Raw genomic sequence first — 15,944 nt, 5'->3', positions numbered from 1 at the left:
CTGCCAAAGGGCCCGTTAAAATCTTTGAGACCAGATTCCTGCATTACGGCATATTACGTTATAAATTTAATCAGAGCCGCCTGCTCCTTTAGACAATTTGGAAATTACAGGTACCAAATATCTAATATTTGTTTTTTAGGAAAACTTACTTGTTTACAACCATCTTCTATGACTTATTATTTATTTTTATTTTTTTTTCATGATAAGGTCTTGCTCTGTTGCCCAGGTTGGAGTACAGTGGAGTGATCACAGCTCACTACAGCCTCCAACTCCTGGGCTCAAGTGATCCTCCTGCCTCAGTCTCCCGAGTAGCTGGGATGACAGGCATGTGCCATCATGCCCATCTCATTATTTAAATTATTTTTTTGTAGAGACAGGGTCTCACTATATTGCACAGGCTAGTCTTGAACTCCTGGCCTCAAGTGATCCTCCCGCCTCAGCCTCCCAAAGTCCTGGGATTAAAGGTATGAGCCACTGTGCCAGGGCCCCAGTGACTTTAAAATTTTTTATTGAAAAATATGGAACACTTCACAAATTTGGGTGTCATCCTTGTGCGGGGACCATGCTAATCTTCTCTGCATCATTCCAATTTTAGTTTATGTGCTGTCGAAGCGAGTACATCCTGATGACTTTAAACAGGAAGACCTTGCTGACAAGACAGATGCTGTCTGCCCCTTTCCAAGGCCCAAATTAAATCCTCATAGATATTTTTCTTAGTCATTCAGTCCATTTCTCCTTTTTGCCTAGCCCATTCCAAAAGACAAGGACTTCCCTAAGGCCTGAGCTGCTGAAATATTGCAGGTGTCTGACCGGGGCGACTCCCTGTGGGATCTCTGTAGGGCGAGAGGCAGGAGGAAGCTGGAAGAACACTTCATTTTTCCACTGACAAGAGCCTAACATTTTAATGCATCTGTTGATAATCACAGTCAAATTAAATCCCAAGCCAAGAAGAATTTGTGTGTCCCTACTTGCCGTGGAATTTGGTCTCTTGCCTTCTGAAGACATGTCGAGCCACATTGTGGTGACATCTGGTCTGAGATGAGGACCTAGACACTCAGTTCTCCGCCCAGATCTGCTCCTGCCTAGTGACCTGTGTGCCTTTGAGCAAGTCTTCCACCTCCCTGGGTCAGCTTCCTTGTCCATGAAATGGAAGTGTTGAAGCCCAGCAGGGATGCTTTCTGACATCCGGGTACACCCGGCTGTTAGTTGGGCTGGTTCTAGAAGGCTACATGGGATGAGGATTTTAACCATGCTATGAAGAAGACAGCAACCTCAACCTGGCCTTACAAACAATACTAACTCTGGATAGTAAAATTAATCAAAATAGTCCCAAGAGGCCCCACTTCCTATTCCTACACCTTGGGCAGATTTCAAAATTGGTCAGAGGTGTTGAGTGGAATTCTGGTTTCCATACCCATTGGCTGTATTTTTTCAGGCCTTTTCCTTTCCCTAGGGCCAAAGAAGCTGCACCTGCCACTGTGTGGTCCTGCCTGGGGGACAGGTTCTGGGCAGGAAGGCGTGCACCCTGGGAGAGGTGCCTGGCCCCCATCCTGACCTCACCCTGCACCCTGCATGCCACTGCCCCTCTCCTTCGGTGACCCTTTTCATGGCATTGTAAGCTAGTCTATGGTACTGGCTTGCCCTGGGTGCAGGCAGGTGGGAGGTGACCAGGGAAGCTACCTCATCTGTAGGCCTGACCCCTCTATGCCCACCTGCCCTGCCCCCTGCCCTGTCTTGTCTCTTCCAGTTCAGATCAGCCTGCCCCCCACCATGCAAGTGACGGCCGCGGACGGCACCAGGTACATAGCCGAGCAGATGCATTTCCACTGGGGTGGCGCATCCTCGGAGATCAGTGGCTCCGAGCACACCGTCGATGGGATCAGACATGTGATCGAGGTACGCGAGGACCCTGATTGGGTCCTCTTTCCTTCAAACTCCATAGTCGCTTTCCTTATTAAAGCAGCCAAAAGACTTTGTGCAGTGGTGGCAGTTAAGTCACCCTGAGGTTAAGTTTATTTTTTATTCACTCAACAACTATTGACTGATCACAGCTTTGTGCTGGGAGCACAGGCAGGGTCCCTGCCCGCAGGGAACTCACACCGTGGAGGGACTCTACAGCCCGCAGGGGCGGTGAGCCCTCCTCGTTTCAGCTGGATTTGTATGTGTTGGATTTTCTGGGTTCTCTCTTTTGCCCGGATCCGTCCGTAGGGTGGCTGCAGGTTTACAGTGGCTTCTCGGGGCAAGGGAGCTCAGGCTCATTCTCCCCCAACCCCCCGGCACCCCAAGAGAACCGGTGTCCTCGTGCGAGTCCTCCAGACTCTGCCACCCTGTCTGCCGGGAAGGAAGTGGGCTCAGGGAAATGCCCTGGAGCTGCCATCTTCCCAGGATCCCACTCCTGCTCTTTCCATTCCTGGGGAAGTTTCTGGTCTTGGCAGATGGAACTCGTCCAGAGATGGAGGGGATGGGTCAGAGTTGTTTGTGGGACATTCTGGGGCCTCAGGTGCAGTGTCTTTCCTTCTTTTCCTCCTTCCCCGGAAACCTCAGGCATTTGAGGTCTCTATGAACTGCCCTGGACTCACCCTATCCTGTTTCCACAGATTCACATTGTTCACTACAATTCTAAATACGAGAGCTACGATGTCGCCAAAGATTCCCCGGACGGGTTGGCTGTACTGGCAGCCTTCGCTGAGGTAGGCAGAAACTCGCGCACGTGTGTCTGTGTTTGAAGCTATAGTTTGACGTCCAAACAAGGGGTGAAGTCTAGATGAAGGGTCTTCCTTACTAGCCTCCTTCACCCTTTTCTGTGCTCACAATTCTTGGCAACGCTGACTCAATGGGTGACCAACCCTTCTTCCAGCCCTGCCCACAGTCCCTGTGCTCCTTCTGTGTCGTCAACCTCGGGGACCTTGAATAACTTGGGCAAGCTGACTTAAAAGACCTGGAGTCACAGAAGGGTTGACTAGACACGCACTAGTCTGAAAGGCAAGGGGGAGTCTGTAGTCCAGCCAGACAAGGCAGCGCCTCTGCACTTCTAAGACAGTCGCGAGAGTGGGACTTAGGGATAGGTGGCTAAAAGGAGTCAGGAGCCCAATCCCCAAGAAACAAGTATTAAATTGGATAAAATGATAAAAACCATCATTTCAGTGCTCTGGACCAAGGGCAAATGATAAATTGCAGCATTTGTTAATGAAAAATGGCTAGAATTTTGAGAACAATGAGTGTCTATAGACTTCTTGCCCGGGGCTGTTCCCATCCCCACCCCCTAACTTGGTCAACAGGTGGTTTATCAGGCAGGGCTGGTCAGGAAAACCAGCAGCTTCACTGCCGGGGCAGGCGGCTGACTTGACTTGGGGTGGAAGTTGAAAGCTCATGCCCAGGAACACTGTAGCAAACTTGGCAGAACCGACAGAAAACAAACGGGAAAAACCTGCAGCTCTGGTAGTCTGAGGTTGCAGTCCCACTTAGTGTGAGCGGTGGGTGGCAGACCAATCGGAAATCGAATGAGGAAGATCCTAGAAGTGAGAGACACAGAAAGACTCTGTAAGTCCCCAGCGTGGCCTCGTGGACAGCAAAAGCTGAAGCCGATATGAGAACTGGCTGAACTTTGAATGTGCTTCTCAACCCACATACAGATCCATCAGGTTGCAGATTGTGCCTTGCAGTAGGTGCAAGGAGATTGCGCACAGCTTGTGCCCAAATCATTGACTGACCACAAAGCTATGTCCACCTTAGGTGGCTCCTAGGAATTTGGGCTAAAAAATAAAAATAAGACTTAAAAACTGAGCAGAGAATCAGCTGCTGCGTACTTCCAGGGAGACATATCCTGCAGATTCAGCCCAAGCAAGTTACTAAACAAACACACAAACAAAACCCTTCAGGACAATTTTTTTAAAAATCAAAATCTAGATTTGCTGCCAAATATTATGTAAAATGTCCAATTTTCAACAACAAAATGGGGCATGCAAAGAAATAGGAAAATGTGGCCGGGCGCGGTGGCTCACGCCTGTAATCCTAGCACTCTGGGAGGCCGAGGCGGATGTATTGTTTGAGCTCAGGAGTTTGAAACCAGCCTGAGCAAGAGCGAGACCCCGTCTCTACTAAAAATAGAAAGAAATTAATTGGACAACTAAAAATATATAGAAAAAATTAGCCGGGCATGGTGGCGCGTGCCTGTAGTCCCAGCTACTTGGGAGGCTGAGGCAGGAGGATCACTTGAGCCCAGGAGTTTGAGGTTGCTGTGAGCTAGGATGACGCAATGGCACTCTAGCCCGGGCAACACAGTGAGACTCTGTCTCAAAAAAAAAAAAAAAGAGGAAAATGTGATCTATATTTAGGAGGAAAAAAACCAATACAAACTGACCTGAATGGACTGAGAGTGGTTAGGCAGACAGGACTTAAAAGCAGCTATCATAAATATGTTTGAAGAATTAAAGGAAACTATGTTCAAAGAATTAAAGGAAAATATGATGACACTGACTCAAAAAGGGAATCTCAACAGAGAAACAGAGACTATAAAGATGCAACAAATGGAAAGTCTAGAGTTGAAAAGTACAATGAACATAATGAAAAAATCACTACATGGGCCCAAAGCAGAGTTGAGGCAGTAGAAGAAAGAATCAGCACATTCGAAGATAGAGCAAAGAAATTATCCAATTCGAAGAACACAGAAAAAAGATTGCAGAAAAATGGACAGAGCCTTACAGACTCATGGAAACCAAACCAAGCACACCAATATGTATGTAATGGGACACCCACAAGGAGAGGAGAGAGGGAAAGTGTAAGACAAAATGTTTGAAGAAACAATAGTTAAATTTCTCAAATTTGATGAAAAACATCAATTTACCAATCCAAAAAATTCAACATCCCCCAAGTCTGATAAATGCCTGGGCACATTAAAATCAAACTGCTGAAAGCAACAAGAGAAAAAGAATTTATTATATGTAGGGAGATGACAGTACAATTAATGGCTGACTTCTCGAGTCAGCAGGAGGCAGTAGAATTACTGTCAGTCAAGAATCCTATGTCTAACTACCACCCTTCAGACATTAAGGTGAAATAAAGACATTCGCAGACAAATGAGAACCAAGATAATTGCTAGCAGACCTGTGTTACAAGAGGTAGTAAAAGAAGTCCTTCTGGATGAAAGGAAATGACACCAGACAGTAGCTCATATCTACAGAAGGACATGAAGAGTCGGGAGTGGTGACTCATGCCTGTAATCCCACGTACTTGGGAGGCTGAGGTGGGAGGATCACTTGAGGCCAGGAGTTCGAGGCTGCAGTGAGCTATGATTGTGCCACTGTACTCCAGCCTGGGTGACAGAATGAGACCTTGTCTCTAAAAAAAGGAAATGAAGAATGCCAGAAATGATAAATATGAAAGACTATATACATATACCTTTTGTCTTTTCTCCTTTTAATTTCTTTTTAAAAAAACCCATAAGATTGTTTAAAGTGATAATTACACCACTATATTTGTTGGTTTATAATATGCATAGATGTAATATATATGACAAAAATAGAAGAAAGAATGGGAAGAAACAGCTAAGTTGCTATATTTTAGTTGAATTAAGTTAGTATTAATCTGACATAGATTGTGATTAGGTTAAATTGTATACTGTAATCAGTAGAGCAACTGCTAAGAAAGTAGCTAAAAATGGTCAAATGGCACACTAAAAGTATTAGTTTAATGCAAGGGAAGGCAGTAAAGGCGGAATGAGGAACAGAAAAGACAAGAGACATAGGAGAACAAATAACGGATGGCAGTCATATGGCCAAGAAAGCCTGAAATTATGCACAGGGGAAGAGAGATTGGGTCAATACCACCTGATTGAAAGGATCCATTGAAAATAGACCTTTCTCACCAAAAGCAACTTCTCTGGCTTTTAAAATGCAACATGCATCTAGAAAGCGTGATCTGGAATTGGGGCTGCTCTCCCTTGACGGTCTGGCTGTCAGGAGCCCCGAGGATGAGGTAGGGAGCTCCTGAGATCCGGCCTCCCTCATCACAAAGAACCTGACTGTGGCTGACCCTGCTGGGAACAAGCCCATGGGGGGTTTTAGCAGAGACTTTTGGCCATTCCTGGGGCGTCACCGGTCACCAAGAAACTCCTTTCCCTGAAAGTTGCCAAAATGCTTCAGACAGTTTCTCCCTGGAAGAGACGGATGAGCGCAGGAAGCTGTTGGCAAAGAATAGCCAGATTGTGCCCCCCTGAACACAACTGGGGGGTGGGCTGTCTCCTCCTTACTCTCAGCTCTGCCCGGTCAGCGAGACCCCAGCAGCTGGGTTAGCAGAGATGGCAGGAGGGCTCTTCACTGCATTAACTGCTGTGTGTTTTTCCTACAGGTGAAGGATTATGCTGAAAACACTTACTACAGCAGCTTCATTTCTCATCTGGCCAACATCCAGTATGCGGGTAAGGGAAGGGGAGCGAGTGTGAGGTGGGGCAGGGGCAGAGGGAGGGTGACGTGGGGGGCAGGGTGGCCGACGGGCCCTGCCGAGGGAGCCCACCCTTCCCTGCGTGAGACCACTTGTTGCAGTGATTCCTGCTGTTGGCTCAGCAGGGACACCTCTGAGCAACCTGTTGGCAAACTCTACTTGTCGGCTCCCGTGACTGGAACTTCTGGGTGGCTGGAGTTCCGCTAAGTAGGGATAGCCTCACTTCAGTGACTCTCACCTCTGACCCCAGCTGGCAGGGACAGTGCTGGTCCCTGGGGAGAGGTCCATCCCGGCTCCAAGCTGAGATGAATGTCAAAAGTGAAGCCCCTCCCCATCCCATCCGGACATACAGGCACTCGGGTGGTCTACACTGTCTGCCTCCAGAAGGCAGCGTCCATGTCAGAGCAGCAGTCCACTGCCACGGTCAGCCCTTGAGCATGAGCTAGCACCGTGTTAGCTCTGAAGCCTGGGCTTTGCGCGGCCCACTCTGGCCACACCTCCCGCCTCCCACCCTGACCTCAACACCAGCCCCCTCCGGCACTTCACCTGACCCGAGTCCTCCGGCCCATCGGCCTCCGAGTTCCGGCTGTGAATCACGCCTCACGTCCTCTCATCTCTGTTTCCTAGTTTAGATTCCCTGGGCCAACCCATGCAAGCGGCCTCCGTGCCCTCGCCCCAGCCCTCCACAAACTCGCCCGAAAGCCGCAGACCGACTCTCACCTACTCAGAGCCTGAATGTGGTTTCACGGAAACCCAGAGACAACTAACTGGCATTATTTTTACTCACAGCTACAAATACAAATAGGAACAGTCATTAACACCGCCCGGAAATCCCAAAGTACCACTCTGGGCATTTCCTTTGCCATCTCCTCTCTGCTCTCTCCTGGAGCCCCCGTGCCCTGGCCTCAGCCCCTCTCCTGGAGCTGACGCCCTCACTGTCCCTTCTCTGAGAAGGCAGGAGGACCAGCCAGAAACTCACCCTTCTTTGTAACCCACCTGCATCTGGACCAGACCCCAAGTCCCCTCTTTTGTTACAATGGCCGAAACATCCCTGCTCTTGTCAAGACCACCCTCCCATGTGAGCACTGTCCCCAGCCCTCTCCCACCGTCGGGGCTTCTTTCCTGCTCTTCTCTCCCCTCTCCGCCATCATTGATTTCCTACTCTTCCTCACATCTCTCTGCTCAGCACACGGCTCCAAACACAGACGACAGTATCTCCTGACCCCGCCATCCTCCCAGCTTCCACCCCGTTCTCCCTCACCCCATGGAAGGGTCGTCCAACACTCCTGTTCTCCTTTCACACCCGCCCACCCCAGGCTGGCCCACTGCTCCACTGGGCTGGCTGGGGTCACCCCTGTTGTCAGATCTGCCGGCCACTTTTCTCCTCTTCCCTTAATCGACCTTGAAATGACGGTTCAGGACACCCCGCTCTCATTCCAGCTGCGCCCACCGCACCTCTTGAGCTCTGCTCTCTTGCTCTCTTTCTGGTCCCTGCCCTAACTGTAGGAGGGGGCCCGGCTCTGCCTTCTCCTGGGCCCTCATTCACTCCCACAGCCTACACTGCCGTCTCCAAAATCCGTATCTCGTTCTACACGCAGTGACGGCGGCGGGCAGAACAGGTGGGGCGAAGTGGACGCGAGAACCCTCTGAGTAACTTACTGACCAGAATGAAGCCAACAGGGGGAATCGCAGGCCTGTAGCGACCGAGGAGTTTCTACTCCTGCTCACTGAGCCCGGTGCATTTCCTTCTCCAGGTCAATAAATTCTGCTTCTGGTCCACACAACCTCTCTCTGAATTCCAGATTGCTTCGCTCAGCTGTTTACTTGATATTGCTGTGCGGGTCCGAACTTATGCAGCCAAAACATAGCTGTGTCTTCCCCGCCTCCTGGGCCTGTCCCTAAACTGGCGCTCTCTGCTTCTTGCCCATCTCAGTGAATGATGCTGTGATCCATCCCATCGTCGGCACAAAGTCTGGGAAGATTTTCCTCTTTCCATTGCCCCCCATGTTCACACCATCAACTCATCCCCGTGTTTTTACCTCCAAAACAGGACACATCACCTTGCTTTAATTTCCTGTTCCGCACTTATGACTGCCTATATTTTATTTACATTTTTATTATCTTGTCCCGTCACTAGAGTGCAAGTGGGCAAGGACTTTGCCTTGTTATTGTGGTAATCCGGCCACTAGTAACACACCTGGCACGTGGCTGGCCTTAAATGCTTGTCAAATACATGATAGGAGCAGGTCTGTGTCTGCAAAATACCCAGAAGGTGCCTTCAGCAATCCAAAAGTTCTTTAATGACAAATGACCTCTCCCTAAATTCCCACGTATCAGCCTTAGGTATGTTCCAGGCCAGAAGATCTCCAGTCACCTAAACTTGCAGATGGTTCTGAAATTCTTCTGCTTTATTGTAGTTATACATACATAACATAAAATTTACCACTTAAACTATTTTAAGTGTATAGTTCAGTGGCCTCAGGTCCATTCACATTGTCATGCAACCATCTCCACCATCCATCACCAGAAATGTTCATGTTCCTAAACTGGAACTCTGTACCTGATAAACAATAACTCCCATTTCACCTTCCTTCCAACCTCTGTAACCATTATTTCTATCCCTATAAATTTGACTATTCTAGGTACCTTATGTAAGAAGAATCATACAATATCTGTCCTTTTTGGTCTGGCTTATTTTACTTAGCATAATGTCTTTAAGGTTCATCCATGCTAGAGCATATATCAGAATTTCATTCCTTTTTTTGTTTTTAGAGACAGGGTCTTGGTCTGTCACCCGAACTGGAGTGCAGTGGCCCCATCATAGCTCACTGTAACCTTGAACTCCTAAGCTCAAGCGATCCTCCCACCTCAGCTTCCCAACAAGCTTGGACTACAGGCATACACCTCTACACCCAGCTAATTAAAAATTTTTTTATAGAGATGGGTGTCTGGCAATGTTTCCCAGGCTGGTCTTGAACTCCTGGCCTCAAGCAATCCTCTTGCCTCATTGCGCCTCCCAAAGCCCTGGGATTACAGGTATGAGCCATTGGCCTGGACTCATTCCTTTCCAAGGCTGAATAACATCCCATTGTTTGTATATGCCACATTGTTTATCCATTTACCCACTGGTGGGCATTTGGGTTGTTTCAATATTTTTGGCTCTTGTAAATAATGCTGCGATGAACACGGGTGTACACATATCTGTTCAAGTCCCGGCTTTCAATCCTTTTGGGTCTATACTGGGAAATGGAATTGCTGGATCGTATGGTGATCTGTGTGAATTTTCTGAGGAGCTGCCATACTACTTTTCATAGTGGCCGCACCATGATTCTGGAATTCTTGACCTTCACTTAAATATATTAGACTTATGAAAACAGATCTGTGCCACAGAGCCCTTTAGAAGGCTCTATCTTGAAATCCTCTAATAATAACAAAACTTAGAAATTATTTGCCTGTTTGTGGGATTACGTACTACTAGACATTGTGGTCTTGGTTGAACAAACCTATTTATGCATATATCAAAACTATCTTTGCCTTTAAGAAGTGCAGAACTGCTGGGCATGGGCTCACACCTGTAATCCCAGAGCTTTGGGACGCTAAGGCAGGAGGGTTGTTTGAGCCTAGGAATGCGAGACCCCTCTCTACAAAAAATTTTAAAAAAATTAGCCAGGTGTGGTGGCGTGCACCTGTAGTCCCAGGTACTCAGGAGGCTGAGGCAGGAGGATCGCTTGAGCCCAGGAGTTTGAGGTTGCAGCGAGCTATGATCATGCCACTACACTCTAGCCTCAGTGACAGAGTGAGACCCTGTCCCTAAAAAAAAGAGAGAGAGAGAGAGAGAGAGAAAAGAAAAGAAAAGAAGGGCAAAAGTGGTCGGGAAAATTGAGAGAAAATCTAACTCAATTCCACGTTGCTTTGGTAGTTTCATGCTGAGCTCAGGGGCTCAGTGTGGTTGACGTGGACAAAACAAGTCACTCTCTAGAGTAGGAATGGGTGTGGCTGTTGTGGGAGCCTCAGACACTCACGGAAGTGCATTGTCCCTACGCCCCGGCTGTGGCTGAGCTGGGTTCCCACTGGGTGTGGCAGGAGGAGCTCAGGACCAGAAGCTCTGGCCCCTGGCTTGGGTCTGATTCTGCCTTTCTAACCTCTACCTACCTGCTGCTACATGAGCCCAAACCAAGGGATTTTGTTCTTTCTTTGAGGGCACTTACCGGGAAGCCTCTAGGGGCCATTCATTTCACTGATGATAAAATGTATCCTCTGCCTAACAATGAGGATGATGATGGCAGTGACGCTATGGGCACTTCCCTGTGGACTCGTTCCACGTACCAGCCACTTGATAAACATGATTCCCCTTTCCTCTCACAGCAGTCTTGTTGGTTGTGCCCTTTGTACAGATGAAGGAACAGCCTCAGAGCGAGCACCCACCTAAGGCCACTCGGCCAGGAGGAGGTATCTGAGGTGGCTGCCCCAGAGTCTCTCCTCTGAACCCCTTCCAGGAAGGCGTACACTGGGGAAATGTTTCCCGATCATCAGCTTCTGTGTTCTTCTGCTTAAGTCAGGGCATTTGAGTATGGCGAGGCCTGAGCGGCCCTCCCAGGGGCAGCAGCGGCCCCTGCATTCCTTTCCCTCCTGTTTCCTTGCTTAGGTCAAAGCACAACTCTGACCGGCCTTGACCTTAAGGACATGCTGCCGGCGAACCTCCAGCACTACTACAGCTACCAGGGGTCGCTCACCACTCCTCCCTGTACTGAGAACGTCCACTGGTTTGTGTTGGCAGATTCCGTCAAGCTCTCCAAGACCCAGGTAACGCATGGCATCGCTTTGCCGAAGTTTCCCCTTCAGACTGCCTGGCTAACAAGCATGCTCCTCAAATCCCAGCTAATGTTAACTCCTGGGGTTCCTACAGCCTTTTCCATGCACAGGACTACTGTGCCGCACCTGTATAACCATGGGCGATCCTCCCAGTGCTGTGGTAGAGATAGGCAAACTGAGGCCAGACGGAACCCAAGGACAGCAAATGCAGCGAAAGGACTGGAACCTGATTCAAGTCATAGGAGAGGAGTTGCACAGTGAAGGCAAAAACTTACTGAGTGTTCTGGGTCCTTGATATACTAAATTGCTGTCCTCATGCGGCTCACATTCTAACTTCTTAAATGGCTTTATGCAAGAAGGACCGCTTCATAGTTAGCTCGTTATCATTCTAAAATGCCTGTAGCCTTTTGAGAAGAGCCATGTCAGTCATCTTTTGTCCCCCAGCATAGCTCAGGTACATAATAAAGGTTTGTTGAATTAAATAAATGGACAAATATCACTAAGCTTGCAAGGCAAAGCTGACATTTCCTTCTGAGTTGATATTCTTCCTCAGGGACAAATGTTTCTTTTTCTTAAACTTTTATTTCCTTACCTGAGGAAAAGGTGAAAAAGACCCCTACCCAAGGACACCCACACATACAAATGTTGCCAACCAGGCTGGAAGTGCCCCAGAGGCCTGAAAAAAGCAAATCTATATTATCTCTGGAAAAATGCACCTTAAATGCAGATCTAGAAGAATTTTCACAAATAAAATTGCCTGAAATTAGCTCAATTAAAAAAACCCCACAAAACACACAAGGAAAAAGACACTATGAGTGAGAGCCAGCAGACTCAGGCCTACAAATATTTCAGGTAATTATATCAGATAATATCAGATAATCTCAGATCAATCAGAAAGATCAGATAATTAATATAAGAATGTTTAATATGTATAAAGAACTAAGTGGTTTAAATATGAGGAAAGAAGAAAAAAGTATAAAACTGGACAACCAGACTTGGAAAAAGAAACCCAAATAGAATTTGGAAAATAGAAATGGAAAGATACAATGGTAACCAATCCAATGAATAGGCTCAAAAACATGTTAGATACAGTTCAAGAGAGAATTAGTAAATAGGAAAACAGAGCAGAGAAAATTATGTAGACTGCAGCACAAGGAGAAAAAGAGATGGAAATATGAAAAAGAAGTAAAGAGACACAGAGAGTATGGTGGAAATGTCTAACAAATATCTAATTGAAATCCTAGAAAGAGAAGAGATGCACAATAGGGAGGAGGCATGATTTGACAAAATATTGACTGATAATTTTCAGGAAGAGTTGAAAGATACTGAGCCATATATTCAAGACTCCCAATGACTCAGTCTCTCCCTCTCCCTCTATCTCTTCCTCTCCCTCTGTGTGTGTATGTGTTTGTGTGTGTGTATATATATAAAATATGTATATATATTTTATATATGTACATGAAACTGCACTAAATACTTCAGTGAAACTATCAAACACAAAAGATTTAAAAATCTGTCAGAGAGAAAAGACAGATTAACATGAAAAGAGCACTATTACACCAAGAGTTAATTCAGCACAGCAACAGTGGAAGTCAGAAGGCAGTGGAATCACATTTTCAAAGTGCTGAGAAAATAAATAGCCAACATAGAATTGTACATGCAGCAAAAATGCCTTCCAAGGATGTAGACAAATTATAAACATTTTCAGAGAAACAAAAATTGAGCCTACCAATTGATATATTTCTGTTTACTTCTTTCTCTCCTTTATACTATCGACCAAATACTCATAGAAAAGATGAAAAGATATGTGTGTAGATACTTGTTGGAAGAATGAATGGGTAGATATGTTCTGGAATAATGCCTGGCACATAGTACCCAGAACCTCCTCTGCACTTGAGATCTTCTTACTTTATTAATAAGGGTTAGTAAATCCGAGACGTAGTCCAATTGTTAACTTAACACTTTTAAATTACCCAGTGCCTCTTCGCCTCCACAATTCACCTCATATTGTCCACAGGTTTTGAAGCTAGAAAATTCCTTATTGGATCATGAGAACAAGACCATCAACAATGATTATCGCAGGACCCAGCCCCTGAACCACAGAGTAGTGGAAGCCAACTTCATGTACCTCCCTAGTTCGGGTAAGTGAGATCAACTCTTGTTTATATTTTGCAATTTGTCGATTCCTGTTTTACTCCCTTCTCTGGGTGGACCCGTCTCCTCTGCGATAGTAAGGGAAGCAGAGTCATCTCAGCGGCAGGAGGCCCAGATGGCCCACCCAGACAGGGCTTGGGCAGAGGGTGAAGACTCACCTTCCCAGTCCAGGCAGTGATGCAAGTGAGTAGAACAGAGGAGACAATGAGGATAAACAACTACGTGATTTATCACCTCCCTGGTCTTGGCTAGAGATAGTAGGAGAATCAAGATGACAACATCCAGAAGCTCTCATAAGAGCGTAGGTTCAAGTTAACCTTATTAAACCCAACCTAAATAATTTCCCGCACACTTTATCTTGGTCTGTATTGCAAACCCATGTCCAGTTCCTCCTATACATTCTCTCAGGGTGGGGTTAACTAGACTACACATTGTTTACTGCATCTGCTTGAGATTCAAGCCCTAGACACAGGGTGCTGGAAGTAGGCTGGGCAGTCTGGCCTCCACTGCACCCTCTAATTCACTGGGTCAGGCTCCAACTCTGTTCTTGGCTCACCTCATTTCTGTGTTTGCAAAAATGTCAATATTCTTCGACCTTCCCATCTTTATTTTATCTGCTCCTCTGTAAAGTTGTGGTGAACCGTACACATTCCCTGGATCCCTTGTCTTTGTGATCTATTTCTGTTAACCATTCCTGATACTTTTACATCCTCTGATACAATGGAATCGGTCTCCAATCGATATTGCCCACTCAATATTACCCTACCTTAATATGTGTCTTTCAAAACTCTTAAATTTCCATACTCCCCACCCACAATAAAGGCCCATTTGTGACTTTCTCCCCATCTTTCCTTCCTGGTTCACTTGCTGTTTCCTCTTATATCAGTTTATTCCTCTAATACATACTAAGAGAGGAAAAAACTGATGTCAGCTATAATTATAATTTCCCCATATTATACTATAGACAATATTAAAAGCAACAATTCCTTTTTCCAAAGGTGATGTCCTCTTATATAGGTCCAATTGCTAGCAGGCTAACCAAAGGAAGCTTAGACCCACCGATCTGTCTCCTCATTCTAAATTTGCATGTTCTTTAATAAAATTCTACATTATTCTTGCAACAGGCACCAACAGACTGGATAGTTTCCCGTATACCACATCTTAAATGCTCCTTCCCTAGGGGCCGCTCCACTTTGTCCTCATCAGGGAGCTCTGATGTTCTAGACACATGCCCTGGGGCCCCACATTGCAATCTGCCTGTGAGTCCACCGTGGCCCTCCCTTCTGAGACTTGCTGTTTAGGGTCATTACTTCAACTCCCAGTAGACAGGAGGAGGGCTTCTTCCCCCGTCCCCAGCCAAGGGATCTGAATTGTGGCCTCTCTTTGCTGATAACAGAACAGAGGACTGGGCGCCCTCTCGCCCACCTTCCTGCAGGCCCAAATTTCTGTGCAGCAGTGATTGGACCCAGGCACCCCAGTAGCGTGACTCACATCTCATAGTTCTATAGAATGCCACCCTAGCTGGGTGAATATGGTTAACCCATCAAGGAAGGGTTACCTGAGGAGCCAAGGTCAGTTATGAAAACAAGACAGTAGCCAAATACAGACCTCTTGCAATTTATTTATTAGAAAACACCTACATACCCTCAGGTAAGGGCCACCAAGCATTGCGTGGGAAATCCAGGTCCAAGAATACAACCCTCTTCAACACGGAACCCCTTGGATTCTGGAAGCTGCAAGCCCAAGTTCAGACACGGGGAAGGTGCTTGAAGCCGGTGGAATGGGAGCATGGAGGGGATTCGAAGGAATCAGAAATACTTCCCGCAAATACGATGTGGCGAATGGCGTCCGGCTCTGCCACGTTCTCTGTTTTCACGAGGACCCTCGAAGTTTTGACCTTTTCCGACTAACTCTTCTCTTTACAGAATATGTTCTGGCCTCTGAGCTCCAGTCTTCCCTAAGCAAGATCAACGAAAACCTCTTTTACTTGAGAAGATTTGTTGAAGAGAAGAAAAGTAGGAGAAGACTCCCGCATTTTAAGTAGCTTGAAGCCTGAGCTAGGACGCCACGTGAAGAGGAGGCCACTTGGCTGCAGCCGCACCTTGCCCTGCCCATCGCTCCCCGTGAGGCGACTGTTGCATTTTGGATTAAACCAGGGGAAACCGTCGTCCGTGAAAGAAAGTGAGATGGTTTAAATACATGAGGAGGGATTTGAGTCAGACGTGGCCAGTGGAAATTGATAGGAGTAGAAATTTAAAGGGAGCGGAGCCCTACTTACCCTGCTGTGAAATCATCACTTTGATCTGCGTAAATTGCAAACCAGCCCGGATCTCCCCTCAGCATTAAGATGTAATAAAATGATTTTGGAAATTTGCCATTTAAAATGTTCTCTTTTCTGTTCCTTTGTACCTGCTCACATATCCCTTCTCTGCCTTACCCCAGGGGACACACACAGGTGAGGGCACAGAGGTCAAGGTGTGAGGGGTTTCCAGGACCAAGACCAATGAAAAGGAAAGAGATTCTTGTCAGCGGGGAGAGCT

The 15,944-nt window shown here is 46.9% G+C and overlaps 1 protein-coding gene across 1 annotated transcript in view; it reads left to right on the top strand.

Annotated features, from left to right (window-relative positions):
• CA6 (carbonic anhydrase VI) overlaps positions 1-15,174 on the top strand; it is a 30,519-nt gene extending 15,345 nt beyond the window's left edge. Inside the window, 7 exon segments of the mRNA XM_012662506.1 lie at positions 1,748-1,896; positions 2,598-2,690; positions 6,346-6,415; positions 11,084-11,241; positions 13,268-13,391; positions 15,055-15,088; positions 15,090-15,174. Of these exon segments, the coding sequence (XP_012517960.1) occupies positions 1,748-1,896; positions 2,598-2,690; positions 6,346-6,415; positions 11,084-11,241; positions 13,268-13,391; positions 15,055-15,088; positions 15,090-15,174 (713 nt within the window).
• Positions 15,175-15,944: the final 770 nt, after the last annotated feature.

Source organism: Propithecus coquereli, unplaced genomic scaffold (assembly GCF_000956105.1).
Source record: "Propithecus coquereli isolate 6110/MARCELLA unplaced genomic scaffold, Pcoq_1.0 Scaffold77, whole genome shotgun sequence".
Taxonomy (NCBI): domain Eukaryota; kingdom Metazoa; phylum Chordata; class Mammalia; order Primates; family Indriidae; genus Propithecus; species Propithecus coquereli.
Note: the sequence above shows the minus strand (reverse complement) of the source record. Positions and strands in the feature narration are given on the sequence as shown.